The sequence below is a fragment of the Haemaphysalis longicornis genome, unplaced genomic scaffold (genome assembly GCF_048455015.1).
Source record: "Haemaphysalis longicornis isolate Haplotype H1 unplaced genomic scaffold, Haemaphysalis longicornis Haplotype H1 scaffold_12, whole genome shotgun sequence".
Classification (NCBI taxonomy): domain Eukaryota; kingdom Metazoa; phylum Arthropoda; class Arachnida; order Ixodida; family Ixodidae; genus Haemaphysalis; species Haemaphysalis longicornis.
The window spans coordinates 57,189,253-57,211,558 of NW_027526225.1; the positions used below are offsets into that span (position 1 = coordinate 57,189,253).

The 22,306-nt window shown below is 47.0% G+C and overlaps 1 protein-coding gene across 2 annotated transcripts in view; it reads right to left on the bottom strand.

The window, feature by feature from the left end:
* Positions 1-14,782, bottom strand: part of LOC144162691 (CCR4-NOT transcription complex subunit 11-like) — a 39,988-nt gene extending 25,206 nt beyond the window's left edge. The window contains exons 1-7 of one of the 2 annotated variants that reach the window (XM_077693327.1): positions 14,486-14,782; positions 14,373-14,418; positions 13,161-13,266; positions 7,752-7,886; positions 5,771-5,878; positions 664-717; positions 453-568 (exon numbers count right to left, since the gene is read on the bottom strand). In XM_077693327.1, the coding sequence (XP_077549453.1) occupies positions 453-568; positions 664-717; positions 5,771-5,878; positions 7,752-7,886; positions 13,161-13,266; positions 14,373-14,410 (557 nt within the window). In that variant the 5' untranslated portion in view covers positions 14,411-14,418; positions 14,486-14,782. The remainder of the gene's footprint in view (positions 1-452; positions 569-663; positions 718-5,770; positions 5,879-7,751; positions 7,887-13,160; positions 13,267-14,372; positions 14,419-14,485) is intronic. The other variant, XM_077693328.1, reaches the window with a different exon arrangement.
* Positions 14,783-22,306: the final 7,524 nt, after the last annotated feature.

Genomic DNA, 22,306 nt, shown 5'->3' on the forward strand with positions numbered 1-22,306 from the left:
AGCGCGAGCGCTTGGGCTAAGTGACTTTTCAAACTGGGGGAGGAGGCGTAGGCAGCTCGCCCAGCTGCCGCGCGGGAAAGCCAACTTCGGGGGCAATCTTGCGCTGCCGAAGTTCGATATATAGGTTGCGGCTGCCTTTTTTGTTCGATGTAGCCGTACTTTTTGCTATATATTCTCCCGGTAACATTATAGTGCACAATAATTGTTCGATATATGGGATAATTCGATGTAAACGGGTTCGATATAGTCGGGTTTGACTGTAGCAGCGCTAAACGAAATACTGAACACTCTTAAATCGAACATTCCTGGTCATACCTCTTATTCTTCGTTCACCACTTAGTGGCAGGTTTTCTTTGTTGTTTTGTGTCTAAATGAGAAAACGTCTGTTGCTAAGCACTTCTTTGTGCCGTGGGTGACAAGAGTAGCACAGTGGCCAGGGCTGTACAACTCACACAGGTCGCTTGGGATCTGGATCGTCAATGATCACCGGTATTCCTGAGCGGCTGGACTGCGGCATTTCGGACTGCCGCTCGGCGAAAGAAACCTGGATGTTCCCCGTGTCACACATCTGGCATTTGGGGAAAAAAAAAAAAAAAGTTCAGGTTAAGGACCCTCAACTACGATGCTTGTGGAGATGCAAAAGAATGCCAACTAGAGCCAGACCTGAAGGGTACTCTCATCCAGATGCATGATCTGCCACGGTGTCTTTTTGAAGAGCTGGAAAAAAAATAAGGGTATCCCAGATTAGTTGCAAGTGGAAATTGCAACATTACACTTTCAAAGCCAAATCCGAATAACTATCCAACAAGCTAGCCCACTGAACTAGCATTGGAAATTAAAAAAAAAAATCGCATGAACACTACATAGTCTTTACTATGAAAAACAACAATTGCCGAACTTACCATGCTCGTGTACGCTTGTTAAACAGATAATTAAAAAACAACCAGAGCGTGTTTTCATTGCCAGGAGTTCCTTCTAATGAGAGTGCTATTTGCAGAGGACCCCCATTTACAAGAAAAAAAAAAGATCCCTCCAAAGTTGTACGTTTATCTGCAAAAACGATGTTTACATAACAGGCCATTGAAATTAAATGCGATGCTTTTTCTGTTGCTCAAACTTCAACATCAATGTCACCGCCAATGTAAATGCAGTGGAACCCCGTTGATACGTCCCCCGCACTTATGACGACCCGCTTTTTACGACAGATCACTGCGGTCCCGGCAAACTCCCCACAGAAACAATGCATTAAAAACCCCAATGATATGACGCTCAGGTGCACGCGGTCATACGACGGACCCTCGCGCAGATAAACTGAAGCTTTTCCTGTAGTTTACACCGCATCGCCGCCTCATCCCGACCTTCTTTATTTTTAACCCCCATTTGACGCTTTCTTGATGTGCAAAGGTCCGTAGGCGGACCAGACCACTTACTGAACATACGCAAGCAAGCAGGCAGGTAGTTGTGAGCTGGGGTTAACTTGCGACGGCCCCACGCGGCAGCAGTACATCAACCACGAGAAGTCGAAGTTCAGGTGGCAGGGGGACGGTGAATTTGAAGCTCCCATCGAGCCCCCGACGAACGCGAAAACATACGACCCAACCCCACGGCAATGACCGATCAGCCGCTTTCCCTTCCTTTCATGATGTTCTTTCTCACTATATCTCTGCTCGCTGCTTATCAGAGAGTTTCAAACCCGCGTTGTCAGTTCGCTTTTTGCTTTGCTAGAGTGCCTCAATTCGCGAGCGCCCGCCGCAAGGGTGTAGACACGTACCCGTTGGCACCGCTATTGATGGTCACTCGCTAGCCACCGCAGCAAGTCACTGTAGCAAAGCCACGCTATAATTTTTGCCGCAACACGGTTTCCTCGTTAAGTTTGGAGCAACGTGTCTATTTCGCGTTTCTGGGTCTTGTGGGAACCGAAAATAGCTATGTGTTGAGAACTATGACCCAATAGCGACGGCACGGGACCATTCAAAGGGTGTATCCACCTTGTACGGCAATGCCATTTTGTTCATCTCAGCCATGTACTATTGTTCGTTTCGCTTGGCCTTGGCATTTTCACACTCGCATTGTCCTCTCTCAATTTGCTCGACCACGTCGGCCTTATCTCGTGCACACAAGGCGCGGGGCTAGCGGCACTGGCGGGCTATAAATAGCGCTGGACGGCACGGGTGTCGCGTAGCGGGTAGCGCTTGGCTTGCGGGCTAGCGGGCGCCATGAAGAGGAGGAGGGCACAACATATGCATTGTTATTTTTTAACTTGGGATTTCAGCTAAAGGTTCACACACCATGCAAGAATGCGCTTAAAATAGTAGTTTAAATAAATTCTCAGCCCACCTGCCGCATGAGACTGTTTACTAGGCCGGCATTTACCCGCACCCCGGTCGTACGACACCTCGGTCATACAACACCTTCTCGTGGTCCCTTGAAAATTGTATTATTGGGGTTCTACTGTAGTTCTTTCCAAACAGTGAAACTGTTAAAATAATGGATCGTAAAAAGTCGCACCACACCAATGCATTCTATTGACTGGTGTTCCAAGAGTTTACCATGCAAAGGCCCAATCCACCTTTCAAACTATGAGCGATGTTTTTTCTTTAATATATTTTTTAATTTCTTCTGCGTCGACAGCCCCGCTTTTTTTCGTGCACATCCAGCAAGCGTAGACCTTGCATCGTACATTGTCCAGCAAACAGCATTTCAAACAAATGCTTGAAACACTACATATGCATTCATTCAGATACGATGCTGCAATTTCAACAATATCGAGAAATCATCTGTTTTGTTTCCAGAGTAATTTTCTAAATGTCTCTAACAACTCCTCCGAACGAGTTCAATTACAGCGAGCGCTGACTTTGCGGGAACGAAACGCCCTTGACAGCCGTTTCACGTAGACGTTTTAAAGTCACAAAACTCGAGCATTACCACGTACAAAGTAGTTAAAAAACCGCAGGCGGCTAACAAAAATCTTTCGCTTTACATGCACGATGCTGCCGTGCTTTGTGGCACACAACAAGGAAAGCAGACTACCCATTTCGAATGTATCCCAGTCTCCGGCATCATCATTTCCCCAATTTCAGCTTTGCCATGCTGAAAGCATTGCACGCAAGTGCAAGTACGCAGGCAAGTTTGGCAGGCAAGTACGAAAGCAGAAGAAGGGCTTGTTGCTGCACTGTGACTCGAAGGAAAACAGAGCAGACGATGGGATGGAGCAAAGAAGTGCCTGTGTTGAGCGTTTCGTTTGCTTCGTCCTGTCATCTGCAGTGTTTTTCTTGGAGTTTCAATGTAGAAGCAGTTGCAGTTATTAATCTCACTCCCCCCGTGACAAGTATTCACCCTCTAGAAGGTCTGACAAAAGGAGTAGGTCCACCACCCCCGTGAAGGACACCGTCTCAAAAGTGAGCGGCTTGCTCCTCAAGGAAAAAAATGAGCTGTAGATCCTTGAATCCACTCTTCTTTGAGGACACACGCATCAAAACCATGAAAAAGTAGCTCACAATGTGTGGCACTTACGCTTAAAAAGAAAATGAGTTTTATAGTGCTCATTAACTATTAAATACAATGTCAACCACCTGTCTCTTGGCCCCTATTGAAGGATAGTTTTGTGTAACATCTGCCCAGTCTAGCTGCGGACGCAATTTGACTAAATTTTCTGCTCTTTAAAAAAACTCCTGTTGCCCCAGTCTTAGTTTGATGCTCATTAGTATTTCAACTATGCCCCCCCCCCCCCCCCCCCCCCCCCCTTCTCTAAACTAGAACCTTGAAAGGCAAAAGTTGTTCGGGGGTGGTTTCAAAATGCCTTGCTATGTGTTTTGCCCAAATCTGTGTGAATACTTTCTGTCTGACATCTTACCTCCTCTCAAACAGGACAGGGTCCTGTCAAACGTTTGCTTTGGAACACTACAAGTCAGCTGGTCATGTTGATTTCAGCCTCCCTGGTATCTAATTCAAAACACTAAAAATTAAAATAGCAGCGACACAGACCACATTGAGACGTGAGCAAGGGGAAGCACAGCAAAGGAGTGGCCATATACCCAGTAAAATAGAAAGGCTCGTTCAACTGGCTCCTGTATCACTGCTACAAAATCAATTAAAGGGACCCTGCAACACTTGCCATCGACTACTAGTAATGTATTTTGGGATAAAGTCTATTGACCCAGATATCTCCTCCCGCAAGAATTATGAAAATCCGTTCACAATTAACGAAACTACGCGCGATGAAAATCGCGCATAATCGTTCCCTCTCAACTCGACCGCGGGAAACGCGACGAAAGCTGCGCACTCTCTCCCGGAGAGGGAGGCGGCTCGCAGCGTTCTCTTCGGCGGCCTTCGATATACCACATGCCGGGTAGTTTTCTCCTTTTCTCCGCAACGCGGAGGGGCCTATTTCCGGTCTGGTGCCACAAAAAAGCAGGCATGGGTGCCTGCTCGCAAGTGCGCGCTCGGGCTGATAGGGCGTTTTTGAAGCAATAAACGTTTGTAGTCGAGTGGTCCCGTTGAAAGGGAAGTATTGAGCTCATCACTCAAACTCCGCGCGCACTCAACACAAAAGAAACGGCAAAACTGTGCCTACAGGTTCAGGCATAGAAGAGGTTCATACACAGCGATGACAACGACGGAAATGGGAGAATCTAGCCGCGAAGTTGACCAGTAACAGCTGATCGGGCAGCCATGGCCTATGTGATGTCCCTTAGGCCATGCCAGGGGTTGCATAATGAGGACAACTGAAGAGAGAGCGGTTGGTTTTTCCGCGTCTTTCCCATCGATTTGCGCGCTCACCGCTTCATGTGCACATGTAATATTTGGCTCAGGTATTCCTGGCAGTGTAATCTAAACGTCGCGCAGGTTTAATTGCACTGCTCAAAGAGTGTTGCAGGGTCCCTTTAAGGGAGGACACTGGTCTTGAGGACATTTTTGTTATTTTTTTCTTATGTGCTTGAGACATTCATTATGTGTATTTTAACATCCTGAGCAGAAATATGCAGTCTGTTTTCATGTAAGTGCTGTAAGTTCAGAGTTGTGCAACATGTCATGCCATTCCATTTCGGGCAATGCTTTCATCTACCTACAAAATATTCAAATACTTTGCATTCATTTGTCCTCTAAAAAGAACTAGGGAGTACAACTATACCACAGCAGTAATTTTAACATTCTTTCTGCAATTGCAGTAAACTAATGAAAAGTCCAGTCATCAATTTCCAATGTTTTTATAAAAGAAACTGCCCGAAAAATTGTGCTAGCAAAAATGAATACATACTATATTTTTGTGTTTTTATTGCACTGTTCAGCTCCTAAGCTTTCGAATGCTGCAAAAATGATACAAGTCTAACCAGTACATCCCAGGATAGTGTACCCGACAGCTGACCTCGTGGGAAAAAAGTGGTCCTGAGAAAACAAGGCATGAAGTTTGGAAACATGGGTGAAAATGGTCATTTAGGCAACTTCAATGGGCACCAGCTTTGTAAATACTTCAGTTACAGCTATAATATTTTTCAGGTACATTCTTTGGGACTCGTAGACTGTAAATAAAATTAATAGAGAAAATTGATTTTTTGGCAAATTTTTGGTCCTCAAGACCAGTGTCCCCCCCCCCTTAAGGCATCAGCTGCCACATGTAAAAGGGAAAAAATACCTAGGCAAAAATTAACCTCGACAGCACATGCCTATAGGTCACACCTGTCAAAGCTATATTTGAGACACAGGTCAACGACAAATGCCAACAGGAACAAGAAGCATGCGCTACGACTGAGAAATTTCAAGCGATGCTTACATCTTTGGTTGGCAGAGTCAGCAGCTGGGTAATGAAGTACTTTTCGTGCACAGTCAGCCTGGGAATGACATGCCCGAACTCCGGCTTCCTTCCCCCAATGTCTTCAATCTTGCACCGAAACAGAGAGGATAACACAGGAATAGTGTGAGTGAAATATCGCCCACGTCTTTGGCAGGCACAGTCGACAGTTGTGTGAGGAAGTGTGTTGAATGCACCGTTGCCTCCACAGGAGCACAATCAGCTTGCTGTTTTCAAGACCCTAAATGCAGAAACTTCAGTCTGCCTGCGTCACTCGATTCAACTGCCCAGTCAAGATCAAAAATGCTTTTGCAAGAGCGCTCCAAACTAGTAAAACTGCTAGCATGGGTCCCACATGTTCACATTATTCGATGCAAAGAAAACCTCAGGCATATTTGAGAAAAATGTAAGTACATAACTCGGAGTACCAGTGTTCTCTTAATCAAGGATACGAGTAGGGTTGACTAATTAGGAAATTCACATTGGCTTGGAAAAAAAAAAAAAACGTCAAAAGTGATGGCGAAAAGAGGCGAGATAAATGCAAACAGAAGTGAGAGTTCCAACATGAGCTGTTTCTAAATAAAAGTTATTTTTCTGCTTATTTTTCAGCAATATTTTTTTATACATGACCTCATGAATCACAAACCAACAGCAAGTTACCATGAACCAACACCAGAAACATGTTTTCCACATAGCGAAATAAATACTCTCTTGACTGCTGTGGGAGATTCTGGAACTCTTAAGGATTATCAGCAGCTTTACATCTTCATAATACGCCCAACTATTTTCAACTGCACAGTTTGTTGGCTCTTGTAGTTGCTGTGCGTTTTTAACCAGCCAGTATTCGCTCCATACAAATGCACCGCCCACACAAGCTTTATGAATGCAATGTGCTGGGTAGCATTACCAGGAGGGCAGAGGAAGTTGCTCGCGTGACTCTGAGTGCCCCTCGTACTCCCTCCAAGCGGTTGTGCAGATAGCCCATGCCACAGAATATCTGGCAAGGTCTAGAAACAACAACACAACGCTGCCACAGGCAGTTAAAAAAAAAACAACTAAAAAGCCATCTACTTGTGCTCCACATAGTACGGACTGGTCAGAGTATCTGGGAAATTACTGCCTTCGAATTTGCCGACTTTGACAAATTATTAAATCCTTGCTTGCGACTTTAAGTGGTGAAAAGTCGAGTCATTTGTGGTCTGACTCCCGCAATTCTCCACCCTTTTACTGTATTTTGAACGATTCTAAAGCGCACATTTTTTGGTTAAAAGTGGCCTTAAACTTTGTGAGCGCATTACAATAGGGCTCAAAACCAAAATCGGCTTTCAACGTTTCCTGCTTTAGTTTTAATGCCAGCAGGATAAGCAAGTTCAAGAAGCACAACGAATGTTCACTGCCACATTTGTGCGTGTCAAATGTCCTCTGCCAGGTATTTCGCGTCGTGCCTTTCACATCTGCGCCGCAGCACCGGCGCAAAATTATTTTTTTGAATTTTCATGAGTAAATTTACCTGTGTGTTACAAACAGGGGCGTGTTAGAACCGTGCAAATGTGCTATTTCACACCTCACCTATATGCAAGAACTGCGATCAATCCTCAATCAGAATCTCCTATTCACTTTAAAACAAACTTGGGCAGTAAGCAGAGCTGTGTGATATAAGGAACTCCAAAAAGGACAATAGGAAACCTTGCCTAAATGCCTCCATGGGTTCACATGAATGTGGACCAAGCTGCGATACCTCTGGTTTAGTCACAGAAGGGGAGCTGCTTTTTTAACACGTAGTGTGTACCACTCACAGGTGTAAACAGAAGGACCACTAGCAGTGTCAACCCTAGTACAGTTTTCACGAGCTTCAAGCAATGTGCACTCTTGTACAAGCCCGTTAGAGTAAGGAACTTGATGCAAAACACAGGGTTGCACTTGACCACGCATCAATCACAGCGAACACACGGTTGTGACTCACGAGTAGGTGAACGAAGACCGAGATGAACGGATTCATGTGAATCGACTCCGTCCGATACATGTCGTATAAGAAATAAAGGGCCACTATTCTTTGGCAGGGTCCGGTCAACAGCTCGGACTGGCGAATCAGCAAAACCTGAAACGAGTAAATTCAAACAGAAAGCTTATGTTTAAACTATCACAGTCACCTGCTTACACCTTCCCCATAAACTGCAATGGATTGCAAACAGCAAAAGTGTCTAGTATTGAGCAATGTTGTACGGAACGGCCTTCCTGGAACTAGTTCCTTTTTGGAGGAGCGAAGGAACGCCACGATTCCATTAAGGACCCTTAATGAAACGGTGGCGTTCTTCCATTAACTCGTTAAGTTTATGAAGGAACGGCAGGAACGGCGTTCCTTCTGCAAATGTTACATCGCTAGGAGTTGGCTGTTTTTGATGCCAGGGCTCGAGTACGAACATCCACAAGTCGCTACTGTGTTTCTCTTCCTACAAGCAGGCCAATTTGTCCGCCCTTCAGCGGAATGTGCTTCCTCGAAGGTCAAAGGCAGAAGAGTGATCACACAGCGGGCCGCAGCTTGTACTTGCTTTCAAGCCGGTTGAGCTGACGCAGCGTTTCTGGTTCAAACAAAGCAGGTAGAAATGTTTTACCCATCAATAAATGGCAACTGAACCAAACCATAAAGTGTCTATCTCGTGACACCAGAAAGTAAACTTGCAAGCAACACAATTGGTCATGAGGTTCATGTTTGGTCATGTACACGTTATCGCTACGCAGGCGATGAGGCACAGAATTTCAATTTTGGGGAGTGTTGAAAATCCTGATGATGATGATGGTTGGTGTTTCATGGCGCAAGGCCAACGAGGGCAAAGAGCGCCAGAAAAGAAGTTATATAATGAAGCGAGGTGATTACCACAAAAAGGTAGGTATAAAAACATGTAAATCGGACATAGTAAAATCAATTAAAAGTAATGGTGATGGCTGGTGTATAGGGCCAGATTTGATTATGCGTGATATGAGATAAGGTTTAAAAACTTAACATCTGACAAATAATCAAACACACGTTTCATAGAAACACTGGCATCGTCCCCTAGAAACAGCGATGGATGTAGTGGGATATGTTGTCTGTAGAGTTCTCTGAAGTGTTTGTGTCGTGTTGTGTGAAGTGCCTTGCATGTTATTAGTATGTGGACTACGGATAGGCCCTCCCCGCACCTGCTACACAGAGGTCTAGGAGATCCCGTGAGCAGGTGGGAATGTGTTGCATGCGTGTGGCCTATCCGTAATCGAGCCAGGGTAATTTCGTTGTGTCCGTTGTGAGTATCAGTGGTGTATGCTCCCAAGAGTGGCTTTATAATGTGTAGTTTGTTGTCAGTCTGTTGATTCCAGTGTGCTTGCCATGTTGTGCGAAGGTGTTGTCTGATGTGCGATTTGAGGTCGGTGTAGGGTACTGTTGTTATGTCAACGGTAGTTGTAAGGGCAGCAGCGGCCGCCATTCCGTCTGCGGTCTCATTACCTGGAATTCCAGAGTGCCCTGGCACCCAGCACACGGTCACCTCAAGGTTTAACGCATGCACAGACATAAGAGTACTAATGAGAGCATTGACCACATGGTTTTTAGACTTCTGTGAGGATAATGTACGCACAACACTTAAAGAATCAGTATAAATTACAGATTTCGTAATTCGACTCAGAACAATATGTTGAACTACAAGAAGTATGCCATAGGCCTCTGCCGTAAAGATACTTGTATTTCTATTCATAGTTCTACAGACATTAAAGGTGCCACCATGCGCAGCACAGGAAACAGTTGTGGCAGTTTTTGAAGCATCCGTGTAAAATTCAGCACACTTATATTTGTGCTGCAGGGACAAGAAATGTTGCATGATCGCGCTTCTAGGCACTCTGTTTTTCTCGACACTTATGAAAGATACATCACATGATATCGGGCGAAGCTGCCACGGTACTAGAAGTTCAGTAGCGGAGGTTTTGATGGTGTCTGAGAACATGACATCAAGTTGCGACGCTTCTTCTCTTACTCTGAAAGCGAAGGGAGCAGAGACTGATGGACGATTAGTAAGAAGTTGAGATAAGGATGTATCATAAAAAACTGATGTAAAAGGATGGTGAGGCATTGATGAGATTTTAAAAGCATAAAGCAAGTCTGTGTAGGTTCGCTGACATTCTAGGCTCCATTTGTTGCCCTCTACATACAGACTTTCGACTGGACTAGTCCGAAAGGCACCACATGACAAGCGGAGCCCTAGATGAAGCACAGGGTCCAGCATTCTGAGGGATGTTTTAGTGGCTGACCCATAAACAACGCTACCATAGTCCAGTCGTGAGCCTATCAAGCTGGTAAAAACACGTAAAAGAAGTTGTTCGTCAGCGCCAAAAGAGATGTGCGACAGAACCTTCAGGATATTCATTGTTTTTAAGCATTTATGTTTTAGTTGTTTTACGTGTGGGATAAATGTAAGCTTTTCGTCAAAGATTATACCTAAAAACTTGTGTTCTTTCTTGACAGGAATCGAGACACCATTGAGATGAATGTCTGGATCCGGCCGGATGCCACGCCTCTTGGAAAACAAGACACAAGTGCACTTCCCCGGATTAAATTTAAAACCGTTGCTGTCTGCCCAACCAGCTAGCTTGTTAACACCAAGCTGGACTTGGCACTCGCAGACAGACAGGTTACAAGACTTAAAGGATAATTGAACGTCGTCTACATAAATGGAGGAGGAAATCGATGGTGGTAGCGCCTTACGAAGAGAATTCATTTTTACAATAAAAAGGGTGCAACTTAAAACTCCACCTTGCGGCACGCCGTTTTCCTGCACATGAACCCTAGAAAGTGCAGTTCCAACTCGCACGCGAAATGTTCTTTCAGACAGGTAACTGGCAAGCGTGTTCATCATGTTACCCGACATGCCAAAGGTCTTCAAGTCGCTAAGGATGCCGTACCGCCAAGCAGTATCGTACGCCTTTTCAAGATCAAAGAAGACCGTCATGCAGTACTGCTTGTGGAGGAAAGCATCTTTGATATAAGACTCTAACGCAACGAGTTGATCGTTGGTAGATCGCCCCGCCCTGAAGCCCGCCTGGCAGCTCTTGAGAAGACCATTGTACTCTAAGAAGTACACAAGTCTCCTGTTTATCATCTTCTCGAAGAGCTTACACAGGCAGCTTGTCAGGGCAATGGGGCGATAACTGGCAGGAGAGGAAGGGTCCTTCCCTTCCTTTAGGACAGCCACTACTATGGCCTCCCTCCAAGAGCGAGGAATGTGCCCCGAAAGCCATATTTTATTGTATAGGTGTAAGAGTGTTTCAAGAGTATCTGGGTGTAGGTGTTGGATCATGGTGTATGTGATTTTGTCTGCACCTAGAGCTGACGTCTTACATGTGCTCAGAGCAACCTTCAGCTCATGAATTGAAAAACAAGAATTGTAAGAAGTGTGCGACTTGTTGTTATCACGCAGAGACTTTTTTTCTACAGATGTTTTGTGTTTCATGAAAGTGTTTGTGTAGTGTGCTGAACTGGACACGTGTTCGAAGTGTTGTGCAAGTGTGTTAGCCTGGTCTTCCAGTGTGTCCCCTGTTGTACTAACCAGGGGCAGGCTGTGTGTCTGTTGTCCTTTTAGTTTTCGTATTCGTGTCCAGACTTTGTGTGTATCAGTGTATGAATTGATGGAAGTGAGGAAGGTGCGCCAACTCTCCCTTTTCGCCTCACGACGCACTCGCTTCCCAAAAGCCTTTGCCCGTTTAAAAGAAATGAGGTTGTCCGACGTGGGGTACCGGCGAAGGACACCCCACGCCTTGTTCTGGGCCTCTCGCGCCCGCCTGCAGTCCTCGTTCCACCAGGGCCTCCTTGGGCAGCGGGACCCACTGGAGGCCTGGGGAATGGACTTTTCGGCGGCGTCGAGGATGTGCGCCGTGACGAGTTGGGCGGCTTCCTCCACGTGTAGGTGTTTTATGGATGTGTGGTGTAGTTGAGATGTTTGTGTGAATGTGCTCCAGTTTGCTTGTGATTCATTAAACCTTTTATGGGAATATGGACTGCTCGGGCCTATACCTATATACGTTAATGAAGTGGGGAAATGGTCACTACCATATGGGTCTGTGCCCACACCCCAATCAAGACATGGAAAGAGAACTGCGGAACCAATAGCCAAGTCAAGATGCGAGTATGTATTGTGTCCTAAGTTATGGTATGTAGGCTGTTTTTTGTTGAAAAGGCATGCTCCGGAGGATGTAAGGAACTTCTCTATCAGGCGACCTCGGGCATCCGTTCTGGAGGAGCCCCAAAGAGAGTTGTGCACATTGAGGTCGCCTGTTAGGATGTATGGTTCAGGCAGCTGGTCAACCAGTGCCTCGAAATCAGAGCTCAGAAGTGCAAAATCAGGAGAGATGTAAATAGAGCATACCGTTATCAACCTATTAAATATTATGGTACGGATCGCTACAGCCTCGAGGACAGTGTTTAAAGTGACAGGGTGGCATGCTAATGATTTCCGGGCGATAATGGACACACCTCCTGAAGAGTGGGTGCAGCCAACCCTGTCCTTTCTGAATACCATGTACCTATTTAAGAAATTTGTTTGTTTAGAGTTGAGGTGGGTTTCCTGGAGACACATAATACTTGGCTGACTGGCATGCAGAATCTCATACACACCGTCAAGATTTTTAAGGAGGCCTCTGCAGTTCCATTGGATAATATTTTCTGTTCCCATTATTTAAATTTAAGAATGACTGGAATGTGTGTGTTCGTGTGTGTTCATGTGTCGTCTTTCGGGGCTGTTACTCTTGGATTGGGCTTTTTGGGCCTTTCTGTAGGCTTGGAAGTCGGTGGCCACTCCTTGCGCTGCGTTGCAGGCAGGAACGGCCCGACGTCCATCTCGTCGTCAGATGTCCGAGGGGTGCCCGACGGACCGGGCCCCCCGGACTTCGCCCCCCTTCGGGAGCCCTTCGCTTGAGCCGCCACCGCCGCGGGCGTCGGGAACGCCAAAAGTGACACAGGCGGTGCGGTGGCGGTGGGAGCCGGTGCGGGGCCCGTGGTGTCCATCACCTCGGTACCCTCCAACGTACTGGAGGACGGGGAGACAGAGGCGTGTTGAAAATCCTCCCTGGGGGGGGGGGGGGGGGCTGTTGGGGTGGGGGTGTATAAATCCCTGAACGGGGTGCTCTTGTTCGTGGAATCTTTTTGGAAGGGTGTCAAATTCCTTCTGGGGGGTGCTGGTGGTGTGTGTACATGGGCTTTTCGCATCTATCAGAAAAGCAGCCACCACGGCCGGGAATCAAACCCATGTCCTTGGGCTAAGCAGCACAACGCCTTAGCCACTAAGCCACCACGGTGGGGCAACACAAGAATGATATTGCTGCACAATACAAAACGAAACAGTGTGCAACGTACCAGTGCGCAGCTGACGCGGAAGTGGTCTTGCTTGGCAAAGTGATGCTGCAGCGCCTGCCCTAGGGACTCGAACGTCATCTTCTCCATTTGCTCATCTTGCAACAAGCTAAGGTGGAAAGATCATAAGCTGTCAAAGCAGTCAAAGGGATCTTGTTGCAGACAACCTGATTATGCAGTGCAAAGAAAAAGAACAGAAGAAAGGTTGGGCCCGACGTGTTCCTTTGTCGTGTCGGGGGCCTTTGAGATGTGCAATTATGTCGATAAATGTCAATTTCACTGCAACTGAACCATTGCTTCCAGCCAAAAAGAATCCCGCTGAGGATATTTTGAATTAAGCAAAGTGCCATGTTGTCGTCCTTATCCCTTAAAGGTGACCCCTGAAAATAACGAAGGAACAGGAAAACAGGCTTCTAATTTTAGCGCAACAGATTCACAGCAAGAGCGGAACACAGCAAGGGTATTCTGTTTGGTGATGGGTGCAACCGTTTTCAGCCAGACTAAAAGCGAGAAAATAAAACACCTCTCGCCACTGCTCGACATTCGAACTCTGGTCCCCATGACTGCCAGCCGAATTCCCTAATCACTCCACCTGGGTACATTCAAATGATCACTTCAAACACGATGTCCACTTACCTACACCACGCGCATACAAAAAAAAAATACAAGGAATGCAATAACGTGAATCGATTGCGCACTGCAGCAACAATACCGTAATGCAAGCTAACTGCTCTGCATTGGGAACCTTCCAATAAAAAACAAACCAATGAAAAGAAAGCGACAGCATGAATCGACTCTCTGCTCAAAGGGCCTGGCCAAACTCTGCTTGTCAGCGCACACTATAGATTGTGACCCTAGGCACGCATAGGTCGCAGTTAATTTGAACGGGACAAAACTAACCAGAACGCCTAGATGCGTCCCAACGTTCGCAAATAACGCGCTCATTCTCGCACGTTGCGATTTGAACTACAGCACGTCCAGTAGTCGGTGGCACGCATGTTATCGTATTTTTCAAAGCACGGCATGCCGTTTGCAAGTGTTGGCACTCTACGGTAGCAATGAATCCGAACGGGAAAAAACTAACCAGAACATCCATTCGCAACTGGCGCGTTCATTCTGAGACGCTGGGGTTTTGCGTCTACATGCCCAGGCGTGAAAATTCGTACCACTCCGGAATATTTCGTCAACAAAGCCAACAAAGACCAACTGGCTTACCTGAGCAAAACTGCAAGTTCCTTTTCAGACAAAGCCATGACTGGACCTGGGAATCAAAAGAAAAACTTGACTGAAACTTGATTTCAGGGCGAGAAACATGCTGAAATTCTTACCTGGTATGTGACGGCGTCTTCACGAGTTATTGAATTTTATCACTAAATAACTACTGTATCCTTATACTAGCGCGAGCTAAACATAAAGGAGGGCATTTCTGTAGACGTTGTTAAACGGTTTTTCGCCTTGAGCGCAAATAAACGTACTGACAGCACTGTTAAATGTTAAAACACCCGATCCCGAACACGCACGCACTGCCGGCACAGACGGGGCATCACAAAACGCAACCACATATACACATGGACAGCTTTTCTTTGCTCCATGACAAACGCGCACAATGCACGCTTTGTTGGTTGCTTGTGCAGGACTTAGAGACGAGGTAGGTTATGCTTGACGTCATGCCCCTAGTTGGAAAGAGATGAAAAAAAAGGGGGCCTTAAGCAAGCCTCATGGAGTTATAATGTTTACTTTTTAGGTTTATCCAAATCGTTCAAGTAAACGTTTTTGCAAAAAGTTTACAAAGTTGTGCCTTCTCTCGCCAGGTGCGCTGTCCACAAAACCAGAACTTTGTACTCTCGTTCTCAGAAACAGGCTTTCTGAATTTCCGCGCCGTTTTTGAATTGTACTGATTGCTGCCTGGTTTCGATTTTAACACAATAATTTGAAAATCGGTGATGGTCGTCGCAAAGTTACACGTACTTGTTACAGCAAATGTCGATATTCCACTCACGACAGTTGTGATTATTTGTTGGTTATTTATCGATATTAAATGAAGATGGAAAGGCCGCCAGCAGGCGTAATTTGTCGTGCCTTGGGAAGTGGGGGAAGAGACAGAACAAGTATACAAGGAGAGGGGAACAACAAAACAAAGTGAAACACATAACGTGGAGAAACATAAGTAACACGACAGTGAAGTTTGTTTTTCTAGGACCTGTAGCAAAGGTCCCAGACAAACAACCAATTAAAAAGATGGAGTGGTGGTGGGGTGGAGATGTAGCAATGTACAAGCAAGAATCGCGAAAAAGACGATACTAACTCGTGCACAAGGGGCATTAATAAAATGATTGTGATTACTCTTCACGAAATTCGTAACGAAACGTACGTTCTTTATCGCTGTTTATGCTGCTCCGCCCGCGTCAGTTGCAGCGTTCGCGTGCTCTTTTATTTGAGGTTGGTCAAGAAATCGATCACTCGTTCGTACGCAAACTTTTCTCACACATGGCGTTTCGTCTTTTGAATTTCGCATTTAGCCACACTACGCGCTTTTGTTTGTTCATGGCAGTAATTATTTTTGTCGGATTTATAGCAGTTTTGGTGCACCCTGAAGGATTGCTACATAAAAACTGGCTTCATTGCATTCGCCTGTTTAAAAATATTACCACATTGCAAGAACATTGCGAGAAGAAGCGAAGGAACCCGTCGCTCTACAGTTCTCGGAGTTGCTGACGGATGAAGCAGGAGAACAGACGTTGGAAAGCAAAATTGACGAACATTTTTTTCATTGGCGCTTTAAGTTTGATTTCGTTTAATGCGGTTTTGTAGTCTTACGCAGTTACGGCCTAGAGTTATAAGTAGGCGATCACTGTTCAGCTTCAAAAACTATACAGCGCAAACTTCCCGCTCAGAGTGTAATTTGTCGAGCAATGCGCGCAGGTGACTGGCCAGTTTCCGTCTCCGGCCCAAGCAATCACGGACGTCCGTGGAACGTACGAAAAACAGCCGAACATCCGATGCCAAGTTCGGACGGCCACTGTACGTTCACTGTAGGTGCATGCTTGGATGTACATTTGCGGACGTAGTGGACATCCACCAACGGATGTACGAAGGATATACATACCCGTATGTACGAAGGACATTGGCCCGTGGGCGTTCAAAGTTAGCACACAGCATCAAATAATGGAGTAAATTGCATATAAAAGCAAAAACACAAAGGATGCTCTGTTTTTCAATTTAAAAAATTTCGTACATAAGCACCCTGAGTTGCTTGAGGACGGCGTGTAAAATGCATACTCCTCATTTCGTTATTTCGTTTTTGTGGTAACTTCCCCAATAATGCATTTCTGTGCTAGTGTAGGGCATGACACGGTTCGGGAGGTCGGAGTATTCAGCAAAGAATGCTTACGCATAAACAGTAGGATAACGTGTTCGTTAACTACGCCCGGTTAGCTACAGCACACATCGGTCGTAACTCATTTCTAAATTCGCTCTTGCCTGTCATCAACATGTCGATAAGGAAAATGAAACTACGCCTTGGGGCTATAAGTTTTCATAAAATTTTGAGGGGCGCAGAAAAAACATGTTTTTTTCACGTTTTTCTCTTCAGAAAAATATCAAAAATTGAAAAAGGACGATTCCGCGCAGATCTATAAAAAATTCGGCATACTTCTTAAGGCGAAAAGCCTTAGATGTCTCATCAAACGCGAAAAGTGACCTTAGTTGCTGGCGACTACAAGAACAAAACCAAATTACAGCCGCTGTAAAAAGAAAATAAGTAAATAAAATATGTATAGGAACTTATTTAGGTTCGAATGGGATTTGAACACGGGGGGCCAAGAGCCGCAGCCAAGTGTAGTAATAACTACAGAACTAACCCTGTAGTGCCCGGATGGAATTCAATTATCCAGATGCGTGCGACAGTAAATTCTATTACATTTGCCCGCACGTCTTATTCGTATTTCAAGTTGTGTTAGTTAACCTCCATATTTTCTTAGCTTGAAAGACAGCTGCAAAAAGAAACCGTATTCAAGAATGCATGAAACGCCGTCATGAAGGAATGATGAAGACCATCATGAAGAGAGCGATACACTGCGTTCCCAGCTGGCCATCGGTGCAACTGGCGATCTCCATGTCAAATATTTTGGTGTCGAATTCATCAAGGAGGGTTCCGTAGCTATTTTGTTAACAACATTGCCACTCGGCGCAGTACGCAACGCTTCTGACAGCCAATCTACGATGCGTTCACTTTTCGACCCATGGAGGAAGCATTTAAGCGCCGTTGGTGACGGCAAACGTCGCCGACGCAATTTGCTGCGAAATAATCCGTCAATAAACGATGTTTCAGGGTCAGGGACTCATTTGCACAGAGGTAATACTTGCGTGTTCGCATGGCTTGTAGTAAGGCTAGATGCGCCCCGCTAAAAGGTACGGCTTTTTTTGTTCTCGCTTGCTACCTTGGAGAAGATGAGTTTATAGCGACTTTAACTGTACATTACTAAAATTAAGCATAGTTTTTTTTTTACTTTTTTGAAGCACCTCACCAACTCCTACGATGATCTTTTTGGGGAAGGGTATACGTATAAGAACTGAGTACTGCTAGCAAAACGTGCGAAGCAAGTTTACCGTGTTTGTGGGTACTTGTCTTCCCGTTAGTGCGTTGGTGTGCGGTGTATTATTTGTTGTAGGAACATATGCTTCTAGTTCGTATAACATTTGTGACTTTGCAAATTTTTTGCAAAGCATCCAAAATACATCCAATTTAGGACGTCCGAATGGACTTACGGAAGTGTTAAATCCTGACGTCCCAAGAACGTACATGGTATGTCCATCGGATCTGAAACAGACGTCCTGCAGACGTCCGCTAGAGCCGGAATGGACGTACGCTGGTCGGCCGACGGCCGTCCGGTGGTTGCTTGGGGGGATTTGTTGCAATCTGATTGGCTGGGATATATGCCTAGGATGGATCTAGGCCGTGGCGGGTGTAGGGAAGACAGCCAGGCCCGCGGTTGTTCTGGAGTGCGGAGGATGGTGTTGCGGACACTTGCAAGCGTTGATCCCTCTCCCAGGCGCAAATGTCGAAACGGGAGAGAAGGTACCTTGCCTCATGGGCCCATTTCGGGTCTTGCGCAGAGCCCAAATGCGGCTGTACATGACGTTTCCTGACGCTGTCTGCAAGGCTTGTGGGCACTGCCATAGCCTCCTTTTAGAGGCTATGTCAATGCTTAGGTTTACCCGCTATCAGTTCTGCGCGGTTCGAAACGAGAACATCCACTCTATTGTAGACACGTGGTTCCACTCTATTGTAGACACGTGGTAGGGCCCGTTTCTCCCCATTTTTCTACTGTGACTACGGTCCCTAGAATATTCAAGAGACATTAGTGGGACGTGCGCGAAAATACACAAAAGGAATGGCGAGAGGTGGAAGGAAGTGGGTGGCAGGGCTGCTCGCGCAGGCACGAACGAACCGTGCGCGCGCGTCTTGCAATGCGGGAGAGCCCGGGAAGCGAAGTGCCGCGGTGAAGAAAGTGACGACTGCCTGCCATGCCGTTTGAGAAGAACCCAGCGGCATGGCCCATTCTGCTCTTCGCGGCAACCAGACAACACACGGCCTGGCCCGAGAACACGCCCGTGCTAGCCCCCAGATAGCCATGCCGGCCTTCCCTCAAAAATATTAAAGCGTTTATGATCACCGCTATCAGTGCCTTCCTGCCTCCTGCCTCTCCTTCGCCGACTTCCCTTCTCGTTTTTTAAATGCAGAGCATTTCTTTAACTCACATGTAGCGTCCGCCGTCCGTCCGCAACAGCTCAGCGCGCAGGTGCGCCCTCTCCCCCACCCCTCCTCTCCCGCATCACGCTACCCTCCTCGCTCTCAACAACAGGTCCGCACCCCTCCCCCTACACTATATAAAAAAAATAACAGCTATCGGCGCCTGGTTTCGATCCCACGACCCTGGGCGGAACGCGAGGTACATGGTGCTCTTCCCACTGCGCCACAAAGCCGACACAGATTCAAAGGCTACGAACGCGCCTTATGTCCTTGACTCATTCAAACTACGTCAAGAAGCTGCTGATACACGGCAGCAGTTGCATCGATCTCGTCTTCACCAGTTGCTGCAACGCACGACCACTGCTTAAAGACCCCTTAACAGTACACTTTAGCGACCACGAAGTCGTCGTTCTCAGCGTCCAATACAACGACAACAGCAACAAATAAATAAATAACGACTTACAACAACCTACTCCTTGCCTTCACTTCTTGCGTCACAAAAAAAAAAAAAAAGAAAAACCCATCTCTCCACGAGGGGGGACTCGAGTCGCAAAATCACGAAAGTAATAATTAATATATGAAAGAAATAATAATAATTAATAGTAATAAGCAATAATAGTTAACACATTCACTACCCCCCCCCCCCCCAAACACTAACGTTAACTCAATACACCCACACCCACCCCCTACGCGATGCATTTACTCGAGTCCCCCCTCGTGGGGAGATGGGCCCAATTTTTTTTGCGCCATTTTGCCCCAGGGCATCAGAGGAATTGAAAAAAAAAAAAAAAAAAAAGTGGCGGGAGGCAAGCGGCTTCATGGACTACAGAATGCCGTATAGGCCAGTTTCAGCAAGAAAGTCCAAGAGCTGCCTGTAAAGAGGACCATGCGTCCACCGATGAATATCGGGCGGGCGGCCTGGTCGGTGTCCTGGGGCTACCATGTGCTGGATTCGGGATGGTTGGAGTCCTGGACATGTCCCCAGGAGGTGGTCTAATGTCGCCTCCGCAGCGGAAACAGGGCAGTAGGGGCAGGTCGCATAGGTAGCCGCAAGGCCAGAAGTCCATGTTGCACGAAAAGCAGGCGTGAGTGCAACGTCCAGGCGAATTCTCCGGAGCGTGACCTCCTCACGGCGGGTTAAGCCGCCAGGAAGGTCAGTCCCACGCGGAGGAAGAAGGAACCGCGTGGAGCGCCGAAGAAACTCTTTCTTGATTAGAAGAGCGTCCTGCAGGGGCAGCTGCAGAAGCGGGAGCGGGAACATAACTTGCGGAGGATGAGCAGCCAAGTCGGCCTCGACGTGGGTGGGCGTGCTACGGCGGGTCCAGAAGATGCGGACAGGGCACGGGAACGATTGCAGTATCCGGTGCACATCGCTTGTAATGCCCAGTGTGCTTTATACACGCCGTATCTCGCGAGTAGCCTGTGTTGAATTGGTATAGATGATCAGGCAAGACGGTGGGTCAACACACAGACGAGGGCCTAGGGCACACAAGCCGTCACGGATGGCGACCAGCTCTGCCAAAACCGACGAAAGTGGTGCCTCTGTAACATAACTGCATGTCTGGTTTACAGACGGCATAGCATCCACATGGGCCATATGGTATGTTGATAGGGAGGGGTGGGTTGGTCATGATGCCCTGGGCGAATACTTTTTATACGCCCGAGAGGCCGGTTGTCGGTGGCCTGTGGGCGGTGCCATGGCGGTGACCCAGCTGGACGCCTTATCAGGGGTGATGCGGGGTCATAGTAGTGCGCTAGTGCGGCGGCGGCAGGAATCGATTTAGTTTTTAGAAGACGTGCCGATCGACGCTGGTGTACAAGTTCGTCCAATGTGTTAATTTGTGCCTCAGCTTGCAGGGTCGGAATGCAGTTCATGCGAAGAAGGCCGGTGATCACTCGCATTGCTTCCCTGTTTGCGGTTTCCAAACTATCCCAGTCGCGCAAAGAGAGATGCTGGAACTGGGCTTGGTAGACGATACGAGGCTGAAAGTCTTCCCGCACTAATACACGCAAGACACGAGAGCAGGCACCCCCCGACTTTTGGCCGATGTGGCGGAACAAGTGAAGCATGCTGGCAGCTTTTTGTCGAGTGCAACGGACCCATGAAGCTGCCGAACCTGCTGCGCTTATTTCTAACCCCAATACACGAATATGGCGGTATCCAGGGGTTCCCCATTCAAGGACAGGCATATTGGTGTCTGCGACAACCGGCGTCGGCCCCCACGATTGGTAACTGACATGTATGTAGTCTTTGAAGGGGACAGATTCAATCCAATGTTAGAGCACCACCATGAAGTAATTTCCAAGGCAGTTTGTAGACCTGCTTGTTGCCGGTGCAGTTGATTGTGCACAGACCACACAGTCACATCGTCTGCATATACGAGGCAGAAAGTGTCCGGTATTTCAGCCAGCTTCCATGTCAAAGGCAGCATGGCCACGTTAAATAGCACTGGGGACAGCACAAAGCCTTGAGGCACGCCTCGCTCCGAAAGAAAGTGTCCCACGCGTTCTTTTCCAATGCGGATGGAGAAGGAGCGGCTCTGAGGAAAAGACGCTACGAAACGGCCTACTGCTGGTGGAAGGAGGAGCCACTGTAGAATACTGATTATTGCAGCGTGGCTCACGTTGTCATAGGCCTTTTGGACGTCCATAGCAAGGATCGTGCGGATTTTGTTCGATCTGCTACCTAAATGCACTTTTCGTGTTTTTTTCCTCTTTATTTTTTTTGTTTTGATTTTATATTGGTTTCAACACTTCCTGGTGCTACATCTCATGTTTGGGCAGTTTTTTTCTCTTTTATATTTCCCCCCTAAACGCACATTTTGATTTCATTCATTAAATGAATTTATTTATTTACTTAGTATATATATATAGTTTCTCTCGGTGAGCGCCCCTTTCCTGGCCAATCCCCCTGAGTGGGTATGAGCCTTATCTTCCGGCACCACCACCACCACTGTCAATATCGCTGCACTGCACCCTTTGAGGGCGTCGTCATCGAAGATAGCAGCTGTTAGTCTTACCGTAGGGCCAATGGAACCAGCCAGTGCCAAACGCCGCAACTTGAAAAGGCCGAGAACATCCGAGAAATCCCCACCAACTTCAGAATCGCCCCCACTCACATCTCAACCTTCTACCCCCAGGGCTCAAGGCTCCAGCCCCGACAAAAAGGTCCCATCCGACCAGCCCCTTGATGAAGTAAAAGCTGACCAAGCCTTTGGATCCGCAAGTGAGTCCAGGCAGGTGCTAGTCGACTTCAAACCCGAAAGCAAGCCGAAAGTGTTTGCTTCGGCTAAGAATGAACGCGATGCTCCTGCAGAAGACGCTTGTTCTTCTCCGAGGCAATCTGTCAAACCAGTACCTTCGCGCAGCGATGCTGTAAAGGCTGTGCGTTGGAATA